The following is a 19,441-nucleotide window of genomic DNA, read 5'->3' as shown; positions in this document are numbered from 1 at the left end:
CTGTCCATAACTCAAGTTCCAGGGGATCTGATGTCCTCTTCTGACCTTTGCAGGCATTGTACAACACAGGTGCACTTACATACCTGTGGGCAATACAGGCATACACATAAAAATAAAAATAATAAATAAAATATTTTTAAAATATATATAAAAGCCAGGCCTGGTGGCTGGCATGCCTTTAATCCCAGCACTCGAGAAGCAGAGGCAGGTGGATCTCTGTGAGTTCAGGGCCACCCTGGTGTACATAGTGAGTTCCAGGCCAGCTGGGGCTGTAGAGAGACCCTGTCTCAAAAAAAAAAAGGGAAAAAATATATGTGTGTGTGTGTGTGTGTAAAATTCAGTATTTTCACATCACTAGTGGCCATGGTTAATTGAAGCCATGGACAACAGAATAGTAGATAAGGAAAGACTGTTGTACACAAGAAAGTTCACCAATAAATGACAGGGCTGGAGAGATGGCTGTTGCAGAAGACCCACGTTCAATTCCCAGAACCATATGGGGGCTAACAACTACCTGTAACCCCAGTTCCAGGAGATCCAATGCCCTTTTCTTGCTTCTTCAGGCACTGTATGCATGTGGTACACATAAACTCATGCAGGCTTACACACATACACATAAAATAGAAAATAAAGCTTAAAAAAAAGAGAGATACTTATATAGGGAAAAAATGGAAAACAGTCAAAATGTCCACCAGTAAAAACATTAAATAAGGCTAGAGAAATGGCTCAAAGGTTAAGAGCACTGCCTGCTCTTGCAGTGGACCTGGGTTCAATTCCTAGCACCCACATGGCTGCTAACAACCATCTGTAACTCCAGTCCAGGGGATCCAACGCCCTCTTCTGACCCCTTTGGACTTTACATGACACGGGTACACCTACCTACATGCAGGGAATATACCCATATACATAAAATAAAAATAATAAATAAAATGTTAAAAAATAACTTCCTGTGGGGTCACAAATGGAAAAGTGTAGCCAATAAAAAATGGAATAAAGCATCCAGTCTTGGTGGTATAGGCCTTTAATCCCAGCTACTTGGGAGGCTGAGGTAGGAAGATTACAAGTTTGTGGGCTGCCTAGGCTACAGAACAAACTTTAGGCTATTCTGAGCAACTTTGTAAGACCTTTTCTCAAAATAAAAATACATTAAGGACCTAAGTGTGGTGGCATAATCCTGTAATCGCAGCGCTCAGGAGTAGAGACAAGAGGATAACTGAGTCAAAAGCAGCCTGGTTTAGAGTGCTTTCCACACCAGCTAAGGCTACATAGCAAGACCCTGTCTGAAAACAAAAATACCAAGAAAAAAGTACTTTCTGTGATGATGAAATGTTCAACAAACCTAGGCCATCTAGGACTGTATGTACCACCACAAGTGATTGTTGGACACTTGAAATGTTATTAATGCAACAGAAGAACTGAATTTTGTTGTTTGTTTTGAGACTGGGTTTCACCATGTAGCTCAGGCTAGTCTGGAATTCACTGTGTAGCCCATGCTGGCCTCAAATTCATCCTCCTGCCTTTGCCCTCCAAGTGCTAGACTTATAGATGTGAGCCACTATACCTGGCTTTATCTTTTTTTAGTTTTAAAAGCACACAAGCAGAGCTGGAGAGATGGCTCAGCAGTTAAGAACACTGGTTGTTCTTTCAGAAGACCCAGGTTCAAATCCCAGCACTCACATGACAGCTGACAGCTGTCCTTAACTCCAGTTCCAGGGGATCCAACAGCCTCTTCTGTCCTCCTCGGGCATTGCAGGACATGGGTGCACTTACCTACATGCAGGCAATACATGCATACACATAAAATAAAAATATTTAAAAGCACACATGGATGGTAGTCACCACATTGGATAGCATAGGGGTATATGTTTATCAAAATGGTTTTGTTAGTAAAAAACAGCTAAAGAATATATATGATAGTGCATATAGGGGCTAGTGACAAGGCTCAGTTGATAAAGGTGCTTGTCACCAAGCCTTACTACCTTTTAATCCCCAGGACCCACATGGTAACGAGAGAATCAACTCCCTCATCGTGTTCTCTGATCTGCATATGTGCACTGTGACATTTGTATGGATGCACACACTTTCACATACACATGCACACACAGGAAAATAAATGTAATTTAATAAAAAGCCAGGTGTGGTTGCTTATGCCTTTAATCCCAGCACTCAGGAGGCAGAAGCAGGCAGATGTCTGTGAGTTCCAGGCCAGTTAGGGCTATATAATGAGACCCAGTCTCCAAAAAATTTTATATATACATATGCATAAATATGGACAGAAGAACTAGACAGATACATAGCAAACTGTGTGTTCATCTCTGAGTAGTAGCTTTTGTTGTTGCCTTTTTGTTTGTTTTAATTTGGGGGGGGCTTGTCTATATTTTCTCCAGAGAGAATGTATTAAGTAATTAAAATTGTCCCCAGAGGTCTCCAAGGAAACTAGATAATAAGAAAAAAATCACTAGTGGATTGAGCTTTCAGAGACTTCGGCTTCTTTTCCAGAGATCAAATCGCTGTTCGTGCACCCCTTCCTGGCAGAGCGCATCATCTCCATGCTAAACTACTTCCTGCAGCACCTGGTTGGCCCCAAGATGGGTGCCCTAAAAGTCAAGGACTTCAGCGAATTTGACTTCAAACCCCAGCAGCTTGTATCAGATATCTGCACCATCTACTTGAATCTTGGGTATCTCAACTGGCCTTGGGCAAGCCAGGGGGATGCTAATCATTTGATAGTGGAATGGCTGTTTAGCTGTTATGTGAAAATAAGGGGAAAAAATGTTCATTCCTAGCTGATAGATAAAGGAATCTTCCATTTTTTTAAATAAGATTTTTATCTGATCCATGGGACATTGTTCAGGATTTCCAATATTCTACCCTGATCTCCACAAAAACTTAACTGGTTATAATATTGTTTGGGATGGTAATATTCTTTTAGAGCCATGGGATACTTGATAGACATCCTTATAGAAAATTAGATATCAGACTGAGGAAATAGCTCAATCAGTAAAGTGCTTGCCACACAAGCATAAGGAACTGCATTAGTAATTGAAGAAGACACCCAACATCGACCTCTGGCCTCCACATACATATGGACATACACAAATGGACACACATACATACACCACACACACTATTAAGATGTCTTTCTAAAAGCCGGGCGTGGTGGCGCCCGCCTTTAATCCCAGCACTCGGGAGGCAGAGGCAGACAGATCTCTGTGAGTTCAAAGCCAGCCTGGTCTACATAATGAGTTCCAGGACAGCTGGGGCTACAGGGAGACCCTGTCTCAAAAAGACCCCCCCCAAAAAAAATAAGATGTCTTTCTAGATCAAAAGAATGCTTGTGACTTGTAAGTGATGGAGTGATTGTTCTGCAACCCATCTGTTTTCTCTGCATTAACCTATGCTCTGATGCTCGGTTTCTTTCTGATTCCAACTTTCCAGGGATGAAGAGAATTTCTGTGCCACTGTGCCCAAGGATGGGCGTTCCTATTCCCCTACTCTGTTTGCACAGACAGTCCGAGTCCTGAAGAAAATTAATAAGCCTGGGAATATGATTGTTGCTTTCAGCAACTTAGCAGAGAGAATCAAGGTGAGGGGGGAGGAACACATGGTTTTCTCATATATTCATTGAGAAAAGTCACACTGCTGCTTTTTGCCCTATTTCAGGGAGAAAAAGAGTACTGCCTTGAGATATTAGAAATAGGTGGTTCTTCCTGGGTAGTCAATAAGTTATTAAATATTACTCTTTCCGACCCAAGAGCAAGAACAGAAACTGAAGATGCTTCTATGAGGTGAAAAGAATGTACATGTTTGTGGAGGCTTTCTGTAGTCTCACTTTTATGCCCCCAGAATTACGATAGACTTGAAAATCTAGTGTGGCTACAAAAGAGCTTTTTGGAATAAAACTCAGGATGAAGGGCAAGGCTTAATACCAGCACTTCCCCAGCCAGGGCAGGGGGAGTGCAAGTTCAAGGCCAGCTTGAGTGACATAATGAGACCCTGACTCAAAATAAATAAAAAGTAAACTTAGACCAGTAAAACCAGTAGTTCTCAGACACTGCTTTATATTGCTTTTCTCTGTTCTCTATATCGCTTCTTGGTGGTTGGCTTATAATACATTTTAGAGATTAAAATTCTATATAGTGTATGCAGCTAATCCTGGTTGGACTACAGGAGAGCTCCATTGGAAGTGGGGAAGAGAAAAAAGCATGGCATAGAAGTCTCATAGAAAACATTCCTTATTAATGTCAGTCTTTCCTCAATGAGATTCTTTTTTACTGACTTGGGCTTCATATTAGCCTAGAGCTTGGCCAGATAAACCTCTAAGAAATTAGAGTTACAGGAACCAAACATTGAAGGTACTTTAAATTTCTGTACCTGCTTATACCAGAAATCAGAAACTGCTTTTCATCCACATACTCAGTAGTTATGTAAGTAACAACCCTCCCGCCCCATCCCTTTTTGAGCATTTACAAGAGTGCTGCCAGAAAGATGTACACTCCTTTTCCTGTTAACATTTATATCCATTCTCAGTTATAACTCCCAGCAACTGAGCCAACTTGAAGCTCAGAGTTGAAGTGCAATGCTAAATTTATTTCTAAAATGTGTGTCTTTGCTTGTTCTTGAACAAATACAGATCTGTCATCACTGTAGAGGCTATAGATGGCCAAGGTTAAGGTGTACTTACTGAGCATTCTGAATTCAGCTGTACTGTGAGTTCTCTTTAGCTACCAGCTGTTCTGGCTGCAGTCTCTTGCAGACCTCCAACAACAGGAAGAGGAGACTTATGCAGATGCCTGTGACGAGTTCTTGGATCCCATCATGAGCACACTGATGTCTGACCCCGTGGTGCTTCCATCTTCCAGAGTCACTGTGGATAGGTCCACCATTGCCAGACATCTACTCAGGTATGCCTGTCCAGACAGCAGCCTCAGGAGCATTGTGTATTAGCTTCCTATCACCTTTCCTCCCAGCTACTTAACATAGCACTTAGCACATGTTGGTACTCATATTGTTAATTTACTGATGTGACAATTAGATAACACTCTTAAGAATTTAAAGATTTGCAAGATAGTCTCTGTTGAGAAGTGCTGGCTCTAACCTTTCTTCTTCCTTCCTTAAGAAAGTGATTTTAGACAAACATGGTGGGACATGTCTGGAATTCTGGCACATGAGAATCAGAGGCAAGAGGATTGCCATAACTATGAAGTCAGCCAGGGCTACACAGCAAGACCCTGTCTCTCAAAAAACAAAATGAAAACAGAAAATAATTTTATCCATGTTATAAAATATGTCAGGATGAAATATAAGCTAGGCTGAAACTGTCTTAATTTTATTTAAGTTTTTGTTTTGTTTTGTTTTTGTCTTTTTGAGACAGGGTCTCCCTGTAGCCCCAGCTGGCCTGGAACTCACTCTGTAGACCAGGCTGGCCTTGAACTCACAAAGATCCGCCTGCCTCTGCCTCCCAAGTGCTGGGATTAAAGGCGTGTACCACCACGCCCAGCTAGTTTTATTTGTTTTAAAATACAAAAAAAGTTATTTTTTAATTCCCTTCAGTTGCTGTGGTAACTAAGAATTTTCCCCTGCCTGAGTGTCATTCTGGCAGTCTCTGGCAGACATGAAGGAAATAGTAAATGGAAGCAAGTCACTAAGCAGCCCTTAACTTTTCTTTTTAGGAAGAATGGTTTATTGAGTATACTCTTAAGAGGGCAGTAAACCGGACAGTATCTAGAGTACTGCAGGATTCTTTTTTTTTCCCCCCGCAAGTCTTTTTTTTTTTATTTTTTTATATGTATGCATGTATTGCCTACATGTAGGTAAATGCACCTGTGTTGTGCAATGCCCACGGAGGACAGAAAAGCTGTCAATCCCCTGAAACTGGAGTTATAGACAGTCATTAACTGCCATGTGGGTGCTGGGATTCAAACCCAGGTCTTCTGCAAGAACAACCAGTGTTCTTAACCACTGAGCCATCTCTTCCTTTTTTCCAGTCTTCTTGAGACAGGGTCTCCCGGTAGCCCCGGCTGGCCTGAAACTCACTATGTAGACCAGGCTGGCCTCAAACTCACAGAGATCTGCCTGCCTCTGCCTCCCAAGTGCTTGGGATTAAAGGTGTGCACCACCACACCCAGTGTGTTGTTTTTTGATAGTTTGTTTTTGTAATGCCTGGAATCAAACCCAGGGCCTTTTGCTTGCCAGGCATACACTCCACCATTGAACTGTACCCTCAGCCCTGAAACCCTCTTACTTTTCAGGTAAACCATAGTCTGCATTTACTTGCATAGCAATCAGCTAATTTAACCAAATGTCAGTTGTAAGGTTTTACTACCTTACACTGTTCTAAGAAGGTTTTACTACCTTATACTATCACTAAAATTCCAAGATTGAGGAAGGGAGATTACTAGAGCCCAGAAATTTAAGGTCAACTTCGGCAACATAGCAAAACCACATTTGAAAAAGAAAGAAGGGGCTGGAGAGATTGCTCAGTGGTTAGATCACTGATTCCTCTTGCCAAGGACCCAAGTTTGGTTTCCAATACCATGTGGCAGCTAACAATTCTTTGTTACTCCAGTTCCAAGGGATCTGATGCCCTCTTCTGGCCCCTGGGAGTGCACTCATGAGGTGCACATACATATATATAAAATAAATTTTTTAAAAAGAAATAAAAATAACCCTACCAATAGTGCTTTATACTGACATGAGTAGTGGGTGCTTTTTTAGACTTTTTGAGACAGGGTCTCCCTGTATCCCCAGCTGTCCTGATGCTATGTAGACCAGAGATCCACCATCAGCCTATGCCTCCCTAGTGCTAGAATTAAAGGTTTGTGCCACCCTACCTGGCTAAATAACATTTTAGAAAATATTTTATTATTTTTATCTTATGTGTATGAGTGTATTGCCTGCTTGTATATAAGTGCACCCATGTCGTGCAATGCCCAAGGAGGTCAGAAGAGGGCCTCTGGAACTGGAGTTACAGAAGGTTGTTAGCTGCCGTGTGGGTGCTGGGAATCAAACCTCTGCAAGAGCACCCAGTGCTCTTAACCACTGAGTCATCTCTTCAAACCAATAGCATTTTTTAAGCCACTGGGATCAATATCTGAATGGCAGTATATAAGGTTTTTTAAGAGATGGAGAGACAAAATCTCTGAAAAGCCTTTTTTCATTTCCTTCTTTCTAATCCCCCAAATTATAAGGCAGGTCAGGTGAGGCGCTTAGAATTCTACTCCTGGTCTAGGGGACTAGAACCTTCAGAAGTAACCTCACTTTCCATTTTCTTTTGTCCTAGTGACCAAACAGATCCTTTTAACCGTAGTCCCCTTACCATGGACCAGATCCGGCCAAACACTGAACTGAAAGAAAAAATCCAGCGATGGCTCGCAGAGAGGAAACAGCAAAAGGAGTAACATGAATAAATACTGTGAACTAAACAACCAAAAACCAACCCGAGTGGAAGCAGTTGTTTGTGGTTTCTTTCTTTCTTGTTCTGTACCTTTCTTTTCCTTTTTTTGTCTTATTTGGTTTATTGACTATTTGTTTATTTTTGTTTGTTTCCTTTACTAAATTAGAAAACTGTCATTTAAATTATGATAATTACGATTCTTAAGAACTTGTCATTGTTTCCCTAGCTTGCAGGAAACTGTACTTCTTACAGCATTGTTAACTTTAGAAATCACTAATTTTTCAGACTTTATTTCTCCATTCCTTCCTTTTCCTTTTTTACCCTAAATTATATTAGTAGTAGTCATCTGCCACTTTATTCTTTCTCTTCCCAAGTTCAGACATTTTTTTTTAGTGAGCACTACTTTTAAGTCTACAATGTCAGATACTTAAGTGACAGCTGGTATCATCAAAAAAATCCTGTTAGCCTGTGTATCTTCTAGCTCTTAAGATCTAGATTTAAGCCTTATCCTTATTATAGCTCTGTAGTATTACAGAATAACTTTGCAGATAAAGGCAAATATCTTAATGTTTGTGTCGATTTTTGAATGATAGGTAAGATTAGGGGGATGAAAAAGAAATCTTATGCAACGTCTATCAGTAGTAGCTCTTAATTTTGTATTATCTTATAACTTAAAGATACCACAAACTCCTATGAGGTTGTCACCACCAAAAATTTAGCTGCATGATCTTTTTATGAGGATTCATAATGGGGGCAAACTTCCAATTAAGGAATGAACAGGAAACTGTTGAGCCCTGTCCTCTTGTAAAAATCTGTTACTCTGAAGACTAGGCCTGGGTAGACTAGTTAGACAATGAATACTACACACATGAAGATGTCATTTTAAGACACTAATAACAGTATATCTCAGTGTGTGTATATACACACAGATACCATGAACTTTTCTATATTGGTCTTATATAAACTGAGTACTTTATATTGTGTCCTCCACAGTAAGATGTATGCAGTGTGTGGCCATATTTTCTTGCATATTCATTCTAGACAGGTAAAAGAGACTGTAAAATTGTATATAGCTAATGTTTGGACTGTGACCTGACTTCTAAGAGCTGCTTCTGGTATAGCCTCAATTTATCAATTAACTAAGTAGGAATTGAGCAAAACTGTGTCCACAAGTTATTCTAAATGTCCACTTAGCCCTGGGTAGTTACTAAGTGGTTTGACCCCACTTCTCCAAGTTGATCCCAAGTTTCCTACTCAGTTGTGCAGCTTAGCAGCTATGTGAGGCTCATTTTATGGGACAGCTTTATGTCCATACCCATTTCAGCCCAGAGCTGTAAGGAACAAGAAAAGTGATATTAACCACTGCCTCTTTCATATAGATAGCGGTGTTACAGTATCCCAAAGCAAGTTGCTATAATCAATCCTTACTGGGTTTTTTGATGGTATCAGGAAAACCTCAAATCAGACAGGGCCCCTCACCTTGATATTAAATCATTGTTGCTCTGCCTGTCTATGAAAGGGGAAGCCTAGGACACTTTTGCAAATGCCAGGATGTAAGACAGTGTGCTCCTTGGGCCCTTAGGGTATGGGTTGACAGGATTTTTTTTAAGTGAACTTCATGTTTATCATTCTTCCTCTCTCTGGGAATGAACTGTATATGAAATAAACTTCTACCTACCTGTATTTGTTTTTCCAAAGCTAATGTGGTGAGATGTTTATTTTCATTTGAAAAAGGAGAGATCAGAGTTTTGCAGGAGAAAATTGCAGGAAATGGGCACAAAACCTCAGAAGACAGCTGTACCCAGCAGCTTTCTAGCTAACAACCTCTGTGCTGCCTCTAGTGTCTATCTGCATTCTACTTCTGAACTGAACCTTCAGATTGTGAGCCTTTTCTGGCAAGTTCTTTTTTTTCTTTTTTCTTTTTTTTTTTTTTAAGCTATTTTCATGAGACTTTTTTTATGAATGGCTGTGGCACCATTAATGCTGCTGAATATCTTTTATCACAAAAGCAAGTGTGTAGCTTAAGGCCACTGGTAAGGAAACCAAGTATCCTCTGTGCCTTCTTTCTTTTTGTGAACTAATTTAAGGATACAGAAAAAAGAAACTAAAAACTTACCATCTTGGTGAAACATGATGGTAGATGGGTTTGGAAGGGTAGAGAGGTGTTTTGTCTGAAATTCTGTAGCAGCTGTAAGTCTTCCTGACATACCTAGTTTTACATAATGGCTTTACTGGAATATGGAAGGAAAATGCAGACCAGGCAGCCTTGGTATTGATCATAATATACCAAGAGGCTAATACTAAGCTTGGGAAATTACTTAGGTTTTATCAAGCCATTTTTTTTGTTGTTGTTTTTTTAAGTATAGCTTTCAGTGGATGTGTGAAAACTGCAAGAAACTTGAGAAGTAGTCTAAAGGTGCAGGTGAAGGTACCAGTTGCTGTTGGGTACACGGTACAAAGGCTTCATTACTTTGATTCTGGTTGCTAAGCAGCCATTAGGCAAAGCCTAAGCCTACTGGGTACCTTTACAAGCCAGAGGCTGATGCTACACCAATGTCATGTGAGGAAATAGTTCACGTGTTCTAACTGCTATACAGGAAAAGAACCTAGAGACAAAGGAAGTGAAAAACAAAAAAAGTTGACTGAAATCAACCTTGATCAACGTAACTGTATTTTGAAACATTCCAGGAAGGAACTTCTTGTCAAACTTGCCTGGGGGTGTTTGTTCAAAACTTGTATTTAATAAATGAGCACTTGACTTACCACTTTTGTTATCCCTTTATTACAGTATTAAAAGCTAGTAGCACCCTGGTGTGGCACATGCCTGTAATCCCAGCTACTAAGGATGCTGAGACAGGAGGATTAAAAGGGCAAGGCCCACCAAGGCTACCTAGTGAATTCAAGGCCAGCCTGGGCAATTTACCAAGATTATTTCAAACACAAATTAATAAGGGCTGGGATGTAGCTTAATGGTAGAGAGCTTGTCTGGCATACCCAAGGCTCCAAATTCAATCCCCAATACCACTGCCACAAAAAAAGAAAAATTTAAATTTAAAAAACATGATCGTTTCAGAAATCCCTCTAAAAACCTAGAGTTTTGCCCCATTTTCTTTGGTAAAGTGATACCAAATGTGTGTGACCTGGCTACCTAACCTGCCTCCCCACAAACCTGAAGGGACCCTGGGGCTGTCCTCAGAAGATGAGTCTCAAGGAATGCTTTTTTCCTAATTAATTCCCTTAGGAATTACACTTTATCTAAACACCACACTGTTTAATAATTGCTGCCATGTCCTGTCCCTTGTTTCAGTGACATCTCTGCAGGGCAGGATCTCAGCCTAGGTTACTCTAACCATCCCTTTCCACTGCAACCACAAACTTGTAGGGTCTACCACTGTGAGATATGCTGGCCTCTCTCACCTCCTGTTTACCTTTCACACTTAAGACAACATTGCCTTTTACTTCACTGGGAGATAAAGACCAGTGTCTTCATCTTAAAACTTTTCCTCCCATCACCCCATCTGGGGAAAAGGTCCCAACATTCCGAAGTTAATTCCTCTCCCTTCTTTGATGCCTCGGGATTCTTGTCAATTCCCCTTTGGTTGTCTGACTTGTATATTCTTACATACTTTCTTCACCCATTCAATCTGGCTTCTAAGTTTCTGAAACTTTCGAGTTAATGTCATAGATTTTCATGCCAGTAATTTTCATTCCTCCTGTCCTCACCCCCACCCCAGTTCTCCACCAGACATAGCTTCACCATGTAGCCTAAACTGCCCAAAATTCCCAATCCTCTCTTGCTTCAGCCTTAGTATCCTAGGATTACACGTGTATGCTACCACCCAGTTTAACTGCCTTAATTTGACTTCTCTGTCCTACCTAAAGCTCTTGACTCCTTGGCCCCATTTGTCATCTTTCTTGCTACCTAAGCAGTTTTACCTCTAAAGCTCAGACTTCTCCAGGAAGCATTATTTATAGTTCTGTGCTCATCAAACGTCACTTCCTTACATTTGTCTTCCAATCATGGTTCCAACCCTTTGTAGTTTGTGGCTGTTCTCTTACACGTCAAGGATCTCTAAGTCTTCCTACATCAGTACCATATCTTATCTCATTTGATGTTCCTCTCTCTGCGTTTACATAGCAACTCTTGCCACTCCCTGATAGGACCACTTTGCCATCCCAGTCTCTCTAGAGACAATACCCAAAGGCGCGCTTCCATGGAATTACAAAATGTGTGGCCCCTCAGTACATGTGACTTTCTCCCTCATATCTGCATAGCTCCCTGTGGCTTGAGAAATAGAGGAACTGAATTCCAATCCTGATATTGTAGAGGAGACTGGGATTATAAAAGGTCAACTAAGGGAAGTCACTGGCTGAGTCCAGTGCGACTGTTTAGAGCCCTAGGTGACACCTTACATAGGCTCCAAAGCCCCCGTTTACCCTCGGAATCTCGTTGCCCCTAAAAGGAACGTGTCGGTCCACAAACATCTCAGTGACGCCCCGATTTCCACATTCTCTGAAAAGCTACAAAAACGTCCTACGCAAAAAAAAAAAAAAAAAAACAAAAAAAAACACGGAGATCGGCGCCAAGAAAATCCCCGGCGCATGTGCATTTCCCCGCCTAGCGTGTCTTCCGGGCCGCCACGACTGGGCTGCCCCAGGCAATGCCTGTTCCATACAGAATCCCACTATTCGCACGGTCTCTAATATCTTTTCGTACTCATTTTCTTCCTTTGACTGAAAAAAATAAACTGTTGACTGGGTCCCGCGAACCCTCGGTTATGTGAATGTTGCGGACAGGCACGGAGGGAGGCAGCCTGACCTTGGAACGGGGGCCGGGGTCCTGCCGTGGGTCCTTCCGGGGGTGACATTCAGCCGGCCGCTCGGGAACACGGACTTTCGTCGGGGACCATGGCCCAGTTTGTCCGCAGTCTGGCTCAGAAGGCCCCGGCCCTGCTGAACGGTGAGCGAGGCCTCGGGGAAGACGGGGTGCGGGTGCCAAGCGGCCGGCAGGAGGCGGGGGAGCCGAGGCTGTGAGGCCCGGCCCTGCCTGGCTGCAGCCGCTTCGCGCCGCGCACCCGCTGCTGTAACCGCGACCGTGTGAGGGTCGTGTGAAAGCCCGACCTTGCCCGCCCGGACGTCCCCTTACCGCGTTAGGACAACTGGGAAGGGCGGAAACAGTCAAGGCCACAAATTAGGCCTCATCGGGTGGTCTACTTCTCCACTGAGCATCTGAACATCCGTCAGCAGAAATGCTTAACAAGGCCCGGCGTGGTGGCGCAAGCCTTTAGTCCCAGTGCTTGGAAGGCAGAAGCAGGCGGATCTCTATGAGATCGAGGCCAGCCTGGTCTACACAGTGAGTTCCTGACCAGCAGGGGCTACAGGGAGACCCCTCTTTCAAAAATATATACATACATACATACGTGAATTCCAGGCCAACTGGGACTACAGGGAGACCCTGCCTCAAAAAGAAAAAAAATACATACATACATGCTTAAAGATGAGTGAGCGTTTTGAAGGTTGGATTTGCTTACCGTCCTAGTCAGATCCTTGAGGTTTTTGCATCTTTCGGAGGGAAATTAGAACGTCTGGATGAATAGCCCTGCCCCACAAGGCTTAGAAATCATTCGAGTTAATAGTCGTCTTTATCCTGGTTTGCCGTGCGTGGGGTTGTTTGGTTTGAAGAGTCTGTCAGACTGCTGTATTTCAGAACAGCACTGAATAGTCACAGACCTTCTGAGTAACAGGTTATTCGTTGTATTACCCATGGGAGAAGTTAAATTCCCATTTCTCCCTTAGATTTCCGTATTGTGATGCTTTGGAGCCTCTTCTGTCTGTTTGGATATTTTATTATTCTCTCCTCCCTTCCCTCCATGACCAGCCATTCCTTAACTGAAGAACTTACAGTAGCGGACATTACTTGATTCCCTCTTCCTAAAGAACCCCACTCTTCTAGTGAGATGTTTTGCACTTTTCACCAAAGAATTTCTCCTTTTCAACTGCCATTGTACTAAGATGATCATGCTTTCTGTTACACAGTGCCATGGTATTACAGAAATACAAAGGGAAGGCTTTAGTATTTAGACTCTAATGTTTTGAGGTATAATTTTTTAATATTTTATGCTGAATTTTTTCCCTAGCAGTATAATTTTCACATCCTTTTAGGTAGTTCAGATTGGAGAATTTAAAACTGGTTTTGGTGATAAAACTTAAAAGGAAAAACATTACCAAAATAAATTTTTGTCATGAAACACATAATCCTTTCCTTGTGAGTAATTGTGGTAATTATACCCAGTTATTGGAAGATAACCTTGTTATTCTTCCAAAAGTACTGAAAAAACAGAACTCTGGTGAAGCCAGAATGTTAAATGGATTTTGCTTTAAACCATAGATTGGTGCATTAAATGTGAGTGTTAAAGGCTTGATAAAGGATTTGCTATCTCTTAGCCACCTTGGGGGGATATAGAAGTAAGTAACTTTTGAGCTGGAGAGGTAGCTCAGCAGCTAAGGGCACATACTGCCTACCAGAGGACCCCAGTTCTGTTCCCAGCACCCACAACCACCTGTAACACCAGCTTCAGGGAGATCCAAGGCCTCTGGCCTCCATGGATACCTGCACGCATATGCAGATGTACACAGACATGTAATTAAAAATACAAATAAATCTCTCTTAAAAAGAAATAAGTAACCAGCCAGGCATGGTGGCGCACGCCTTTAATCCCAGCACTCGGGAGGCAGAGGCAGGAGGATCTCTGTGAGTTCAAGGCCAGCCTGGTCTACATAGTTCCAGGCCAGCTGGGGCTACAGGAAGACCCTGTCTCAAAAAGGCCAAAAAAAAAAAAAAAGAAGTAACCTTATCATCAGACTGCCCCAGAAAGATTAGAGCCTGATTTTTCTCCCCTTAACTAAGCTGTAGATTTTGTTTACATTTCACCAGTTTTTCCATTAAAATCTTTAAAATGTAGGTTCCAGTCTACGGTGTGACTTTATTAGTTGTCATGTCTTCCCCAGTCTCCTCTTTCTTGTGACAGTGTCCAGCCTTTCCTTACCTTTCATGATGTCATCAACCACCTAGATACCTTAGGAACATTCTCAGACTGCATTTATCTTGGGTTTCTTTTATAATTAGTCTGGAACTGTGGCGTCTAAGGGGAAGAAAAATCACAGAGATGAGCTACCCTGATCACATAGTAGGAGGTACATGATATTCATGCCTGTCCCTTGGTTGGAGTAGTGTTTGATAGGATTCTCCACTGTGAAATTGTTGGTTTCCCTTTCTGTACCCCCCCCCAAAAAATTTCATTAACAGTTTCATACATTTATATAGTGACTTGAGTCATTTGACACCCCTACCCCATCTCATTGCCCTCCCTCTCCTGTTGGACCTCTCCTCAACAAGTCCCTCTCCTGCTTGATGTCTTTTTTTTTGACCTCTGAAAATAACTTTATTTGACAGTGTCAGAACCCTGGTCAGCCTCATGTCTTCTTTTTGTGTCTGCACCATTCTTTAGAAGCAAGTAGCTGAGGCAGGAGGGTTTATGGCTGGAGTGGCAATTGGGTCCATCTCTGTAGGAGGGAATGTCTACGTATGTTAAGTGGAAGTCTCTAAGAGTTGGCTCTTCCCCATCTGTTTATTTTCCAGTCACATATTGTAAGGACTCGTTTACATTTATTTCATGCTTCACATAGCCAATGCTATCTAATTTATTGCTCAGACTTGATTATCTTAGCCTTGCTCATCTTGTAGCCCTTTTAGCGTGGTACCCTAGCCTCTTTGACGTACTCCTTATTTTCTGGTCCTAAAGATGCTTCAGATTAATCTTTTCTTTTGTCTGCCTAGCCTTAGAACTGGTTGTTTCTCCAAGGAGTTCCTTTTATTTGTAGACAATGGAGTCCACAAATTACTATCTAAGTGCTGGGTTTGTTTCTAGCTACTAAGTCATTGTTTTAAAGTCCTTGCAGTGGACAGATATTCAGACATATGTCTATATTGGGAGAGGCATGCATTTGTATGTTAATCTGTGTTTATAAATGATTGTCTCTGAATCCACCTTGCACATCTATGCTAAGCTAAGGATATCTCCAATTCTAATGTAGTAGCACCGGATTTTTCCTCTCCCTCTCTCCCTCCATTTCTGTCCCCCTCTATCTCTCTCTGCCACAGCTTCAACCCAGGAATGCTGTGCCACTGGGCTACATTCCTAGACCCCATGTTGGTTTTGTTATTTCTCTTGCTGGTCATTGATTTAAAATAGTAAATACCAGGCCGGGCGTGGTGGCACACGCCTTTAATCCCAGCACTTGGGAGGCAGAGGCAGGTGGATCTCTTGAGTTCAAGGCCAGCCTGGTCTACATAGTTCCAGGACAGCTGGGGCTACAGGAAGACCCTGTCTCCCAAACGACCCAAAAAAAAAAGAAGAAAATAGTAAATACCTTAAGGAATTTCATCTTAGTAGTAGATTCTAGTTTTAACTGCTCTTAACAATACAAGTAGGGTTAATTTTTGTTATTAGTGCTGTTTTTGAAAGGGGAGCAGCTGTCCTCTGGTTAGAGAAAGATTTAATCATCACATATTGATGAGGGCACCAAAAATGATTACTAATTGGTATGATTCCATCTGGCTTTGTGGCCCATGTTGTAGTAAGAGTGCCATTCTACATAGCTTCTTCCCCTTCTGGATACCTTCTCTTCAAAATCTGAAACAGAGAAATTGCTGCTGTCTTTGTTTTTAAATCCAGCTACTATAACTTTTCAGTTCATTAGATTCGCCATTCAAAAGTGAGTAGCAGTACTTACTGCCACGAGTGCAGTTCTGGCATAAATGAATGTGCTTCTAGCTTCCTGCCTGATTGAACGTCCTGTGACACAGGTGCTTTGCATCTTTAAAAGCCTCTTGTTACCAGGGAGCAGCAGCTTTGACTTTTCACACTGGGTGAACATTTGGTCCAAGCAGTGAATGAATGTAATGCATGAATAAATATTTGTGTCCAGCCCACACATCTGCTTCTTTCGATCTCTAGTGAGTTCATCCTGGGTGTTTTGTTTTGTTTTGTTTTCCAGCTGCTGTGACTTACTCGAAGCCTCGATTGGCCACATTTTGGCATTACGCCAGGGTTGAGCTGGTTCCCCCAACCCCTGCTGAGATCCCTAAAGCTATTCAGAGCCTGAAAAAAGTAATCGAAAGTGCTAAAACTGGTAGCTTCAAACAGCTCACAGTTAAGGTAACTATGGGCTACATAAAAACATGCTCATGACAGAAAATGTCTTCCTTTGGGATATTTTCTTGTTATTGTTTTGATAAGTATATGTGTTTTCTGGTAAGGCAGAGTCCAATATAATGAAAGATAATCTCTTTTCTGAGTGCCAAGAAAGGCATCTACTTTTCTCATTTTGTCATCTGGGTAGTGGTAATTTAGCTATGTCTGGTTTTGGTTTGGTTGTTGTCTTTTGACACAAAGGTGAGCATATTGAATAACTGGGAGCCTTTGTTTTCCTTTCTAATGTTAGCTAGTCTATTAAAATAGGATGACTGCTTTTATTTTAGTCCTGGAATTATCCCCAATTCAGCCAAAGACCTCTTGAATTATATTAGGCGGAAGAAAAATATCAAAATCTGAGTTTTTACATATAGATTAAAGACCATAAGAAACTGGAAGTTTAATTATAAATATACTTGATCATAGCACAGGATACAAAAAGCCTAAACAACTAATAATTGCTAGCTCTAGAACTTGCACTTGGGAAATATGGTGTTTTTCAGATATCCAGTAGCCTCTGGCCTAATAGGAGAACATGTACCTCCAGGAATCCTTCTGCTTTTTAGCCCAATTTTGTTGTGGAAAGATATTTTTTCCCACTAGCATTTTTAGATCCATGTTTTTGCTTGCATGAAACAATGCTTTCTGGAACCATGTATTGGTTTTTTTGTTTTGTTTTTCTTTTTTTTTTTTCACCAGAACCATAAGATGTTGACTTGTGAGACTGAAGACTGAATACTTGGAAAGAGTTAAACCAAATAAGTGGAAATGAAGTGGATGAAGCGTCAAGGGGAAGGCAGAGGGCTTCATCTTTGAGCAGATTTTCTTTGGCCAGACAGAAATGGCTATTCAGAGACAAACCCTCCTGTGAATGCCCTGTCTAAATGTGTGAGCCATTTCCAGGGTATGGGTTGTTTTAGGGCCCATAAAGTGTCTCATAAACTTAATAATGAAAGGGTTAAGTCAGTTCAGGTCTTTAAAGATTCCTTTGAAAGAATTTATAAGGTCAGGCCTACTTGCCTTACAAAATTGAAAGTTCAAGGGTTCTCAGAAGTTGAACAAAGTTAGCATCTGTAATTCTTGGCTTTGGCTAAAACTGTTCTGTAGTTTCAATAGCATCTTTATATTCTTTGCCAGTCCTGAGAAAGAATGGTTCTAAATTAGTTTTCCTTAAAATTTGTACTTTTGGGGGGCTGGAGAGATGGCTTAGCAGTTAAGATCACTGACTGCTCTTGCAAAGGACCTGGGTTCGATTCCCAGCACCCACATGGTGGCTACGAACCATTCTTAACTCCAGTTCCAGGAGAATCCGAAGGCCTCTTCTGACCCCTGCAGCATTGCACGACACAGGTGCACTCACATACGTGCAGGCAATACACTCATTCACATAAAATAAAAATAATAAATTTGTACTTTTTCTTTTTCAGGAAGCTATGCTGAACGGTTTGGTGGCTACTGAAGTGTGGATGTGGTTTTATATCGGAGAGATCATAGGCAAGCGTGGCATCGTTGGCTATGATGTTTGAAGACCAGTCTTTAATATCTGATTCTATTTGATTTATTTGAATGTTCTTGGACCATGTGTGGTCAGACTACTATCTGAATAAAATAAGATCTGTTGAATAGCAGTGTTCTCTGTCAAATACTACATAGAAGGTCTAGGTTTTCCTGATAGTAAGTTGCATTGTCTTTGGCTTTGTTACAGTAACATAGGTCTAAATGCACATGTTTAACTGGAAATTAGAAAATATAGATGTGAATGACAACTTGCCACATGAATATATGAGGATAACATTTTAATTTGAAGGTTTAAAACATACCCTTAAGCTTCGTTTCCAGAAAAGTTGGAAGACCTAAAGAAACAGGCACAGTGTCTATACCTAGCAGTTGGGAGATAGAGATAGGACAGTTGCTACAGATTTGAAGCCAGCTTGGTCTATGTATTTCCAGACTTTCTAGGGTTATATAGTGAGACTCTGTCTCAAAAAAAAAAAAAAAAAAAGGACTCCTTTCCCACCTACTCCTCAAAACACACACACGTACACACAAAATCAAATGTACTGGCACATACTCAGTAGCTCAGAAGACTGAAGCAAGAAGGTTACTTGAGCCAAGGAGTTCAAGACCAGCCTGGGCAACATAATGAAACCCTGTCCCCAAAATGAAATGTGTGGTAGGCAAAGTGGCACACTTATAATCCTAGCACTTGGGAGACAAAGCCAGGAAGGTCAGGAATTTAAGGCCAGCTTGAGTTGCATGAGACCCTCTTTTTAAAAAACATTCCTAGTAGGGGGTTGGAGAGATGACTCGAAGGTTAAGAATAGCTCTAGTGGAATTACAATCCCCAGATAAGCATGACAAGCTCTCTGGCTATATAAATAAGCTTTTTAATGACTCTCCTAGGGTTAGTTCAAGAAGCTTTTCTGTCTTCCACTCTTCCTCCACTGTAATGTCTTTTAACATCACACCCAATGTGCTAGATAGCTTTAATTGTCAGCTTGATACACACCTGGGTAGAGGGAACCTCAGTTGAGGAATTTCCTCTGGACTGATTTGTGACCATATCTGTGGAGTAGTTTCTTGATTTTTGAGTGATATGAGAGGGTCCAGCCCACTCTGGGCAGTTGCATCCCTGAGCAGTTGTTCTGCATGGTATAAGAAAGCAACCTGAGCATGGGCCAGGGGAGCAAGCCAGTAAGCAGCATTCCTCCATGGCCTGTGCTCCAGCTCCTGCCTCAGGTTCCTGCCCTGGGTTCCTTACCTTAGGCTCCCAGGAGATGTAAGCCAAATA

The 19,441-nt window shown here is 41.6% G+C and overlaps 2 protein-coding genes across 2 annotated transcripts in view; both read left to right on the top strand.

Moving 5' to 3' along the window:
• Positions 1-10,159, top strand: part of Ube4a (ubiquitination factor E4A) — a 52,034-nt gene extending 41,875 nt beyond the window's left edge. Inside the window, exons 17-20 of the mRNA XM_008850895.3 lie at positions 2,500-2,680; positions 3,439-3,586; positions 4,747-4,904; positions 7,283-10,159. Of these exons, the coding sequence (XP_008849117.1) occupies positions 2,500-2,680; positions 3,439-3,586; positions 4,747-4,904; positions 7,283-7,400 (605 nt within the window). The 3' untranslated portion in view covers positions 7,401-10,159. The remainder of the gene's footprint in view (positions 1-2,499; positions 2,681-3,438; positions 3,587-4,746; positions 4,905-7,282) is intronic.
• A 2,044-nt stretch (positions 10,160-12,203) lies between these two features.
• Positions 12,204-18,275, top strand: Atp5mg (ATP synthase membrane subunit g). Its single transcript, XM_008850894.3, has 3 exons — positions 12,204-12,356; positions 16,454-16,614; positions 18,078-18,275. The coding sequence occupies exons 1-3, from the start codon at positions 12,305-12,307 to the stop codon at positions 18,174-18,176; spliced, it is 312 nt and encodes a 103-aa protein (XP_008849116.1). The 5' UTR covers positions 12,204-12,304; the 3' UTR covers positions 18,177-18,275.
• Positions 18,276-19,441: the final 1,166 nt, after the last annotated feature.

The sequence above is a fragment of the Nannospalax galili genome, unplaced genomic scaffold (assembly GCF_000622305.1).
Source record: "Nannospalax galili isolate Female #2095 unplaced genomic scaffold, S.galili_v1.0 scaffold265, whole genome shotgun sequence".
Taxonomy (NCBI): domain Eukaryota; kingdom Metazoa; phylum Chordata; class Mammalia; order Rodentia; family Spalacidae; genus Nannospalax; species Nannospalax galili.
This window is presented reverse-complemented; position numbering and strand designations above follow the sequence as displayed.

Coding starts and splice junctions, on each gene's coding strand:
- Atp5mg (XM_008850894.3), top strand. CDS start 12,305: ATGGCCCAGTTTGTCCGCAGTCTGGCTCAGAAGGCCCCGGCCCTGCTG. Junction 12,357..16,453: donor GGCCCCGGCCCTGCTGAACG/GTGAGCGAGGCC, acceptor TTTGTTTTCCAG/CTGCTGTGACTTACTCGAAG. Junction 16,615..18,077: donor TCAAACAGCTCACAGTTAAG/GTAACTATGGGC, acceptor TTTCTTTTTCAG/GAAGCTATGCTGAACGGTTT.